Source organism: Orycteropus afer, unplaced genomic scaffold, assembly GCF_000298275.1.
Source record: "Orycteropus afer afer isolate SDZICR_OR568_19922 unplaced genomic scaffold, OryAfe1.0 scaffold00082, whole genome shotgun sequence".
Lineage (NCBI taxonomy): Eukaryota > Metazoa > Chordata > Mammalia > Tubulidentata > Orycteropodidae > Orycteropus > Orycteropus afer.
In genome coordinates, this window is record NW_006921669.1 from 6,453,390 (window position 1) to 6,455,463 (window position 2,074).

General features: G+C 40.5%; 1 protein-coding gene across 1 annotated transcript in view; it reads right to left on the reverse strand.

Moving 5' to 3' along the window:
• LOC103197658 (guanylate cyclase 2G-like) overlaps window positions 1-2,074 on the reverse strand; it is a 37,895-nt gene that overhangs the window by 32,392 nt on the left and 3,429 nt on the right. The window contains exon 3 of the mRNA XM_042781043.1: window positions 1,331-1,440. Coding sequence (XP_042636977.1) covers window positions 1,331-1,440 — 110 coding nt within the window. The remainder of the gene's footprint in view (window positions 1-1,330; window positions 1,441-2,074) is intronic.

Consider the following 2,074-nt stretch of genomic DNA (forward strand, 5'->3'; position numbering starts at 1 on the left):
TTGCTCTTGAACATAGAGTAGCTAAAGTGAACAGAAGAAATGATGAAGCAAAAGAAGTGAACAGAAGATTTCAAAGGGTGGTTTGAGAAGACAAAGTAAAGTATTATAATGAAATGTGCAAAGACCTGGAGTTAGAAAACCAGAAGGAAAGAACACACTCAGCATTTCTCAAGTTGAAAGAATAAAGAAAAAATCAAGCTCCAAGTTCCAATATCGAAGGATTCTATGGACAAAAAATTGAATAAAAAAAAAAAAAAAAAAAAAGATGGAAGGAATACACAGAGTCATGGTACTAAAAAGAATTATTCTATTTTCAACCATTTCAGAAGGTAGCTTATGATCAAGAACTGATGGGCCTGAAGGAAAAAGTTCAAGTTACAATTAAGTCATTGGTGAAGAACAAGGCTCTAAGAATTGATGGAACCAAGTGCAATAATGCATGCAAAGTCTGAAACTCAACATACATGCATGTTCATAACAGCACAAGTCACAACAGCCAAACTGCAGATCAAGATGGTAACTGTAAGGAAAGAAAACAGAGGCAGTGAACTGCACCTGCTCACGTGTGCATGAGTACACACAGGCATCTTTAAAAGTCTAGCCCACATTTCCATCAATGGATGAATGAATACATGAATTGTGGTGTATACACACAGCAGGGTATTTCTCAACCATGAAAAGGAGTGAAGTACTGATACATAGTACAACATGGATGGACCTCAAAAACATGCTGCATCAGAGAAGCCAGACACAAAAGGTCACGTATCATATGATTCTATTTATATGAAATACACAGAATGTGTCAATCCATAAGACAGAATGCAGATTGGTGGTTACTGGGGTTGGGGAAAAGGTGGAATATGGAGTGACTTCTTAATGGGTATGATGTTTCCTTTTTTTGGATGATGAAAATGTTTTGGAACTGGATAGAGGTGGTGATTGCCCAGCATTGTGAATGTACTAAATGCCACTGAACTGTATACTTTCAAATGATTAAATTCATGTGATAAGAATTTCATCTCAATTTAAAAAAATAAATGGAAAGGGATTAAAACAGTTGGTGTTTACTGCCCTGGAGAACATACATGCATGTTCATAGCTCTGGAACCAGCTCGCCTTGTCCAAGACCTGGTTCAGCTGCTCACTAGTTGTGCAAAAGAACCTTGAGCAAATTCTTTCCTTTCAGTCTCCTGATCTTAAGAGACATGGATACAAGAGCACCTGCATCACAGGGTTATAGAGAGAATTCAGTGAGCTAGTGTATCCTGGCTTATAGGTAGCGCTCTAAACCGGTTATTACCAGAGCTACCGAGTGGGCATCAGCACCCACCTCAAACTGTTCCACAATGATGAAGACAAATCCTCCTGCGTGCAGTCCCAGCTTCTCAGCAGCCAGCAGAATAACATTTGCATCCTGTGCACTGCAGATCAGGATGATAACTGTAAGGAAAGAAAACAGAGGCAATGAATTGCACCCACTCGTGTGTGCGTGAGTACACACAGACATCTTTAAAAGTCTAGCTTGAACCCACCCCAATTGAGAGATGAGCTTTCTCTTTCCTCGAGCATGCTTTAGGAAATAGGAAAGCCTGCACTAGTCCCCAGATGTATACTTTGGGAAGTAAAGCAGCAGAATACAGACTGGCTGGTGACTTTTGCCCTGCTGAGCTAAAGAGTCTTCCCTGCAATTCGCCCAGCACACAAGCCAAAAAAAAAATGTGTGGAGCATTTTTGTGCTCTAGTTTCTCTAGTTAAATTGACTCAACGGAATCAGAACAACAGACCTGCCTTGTGACTTGTCAGTCATAGACTAGGGGAGGAGTTTGCAGAGGACTTGGAATCAGGGGCACTCAGACCTTCTGAGTTGGGTTGGCCAGGGGTGTGGGGCAGACAAAAAAGGAGAAGGCCATGGTATCTTCCATCCAAACACATAAGCATTCATTTTGAGGACGTGAAAATGAAATAGTGAGTTATTTTTTTAAGTTAAGTAAGTTGTAATCTATTTATCTGAGCTCAGAACGTATGTCAGGTTCTGTGCTAGGGACAGGATATAGCAGTGAAAGGTGGTCTCAGA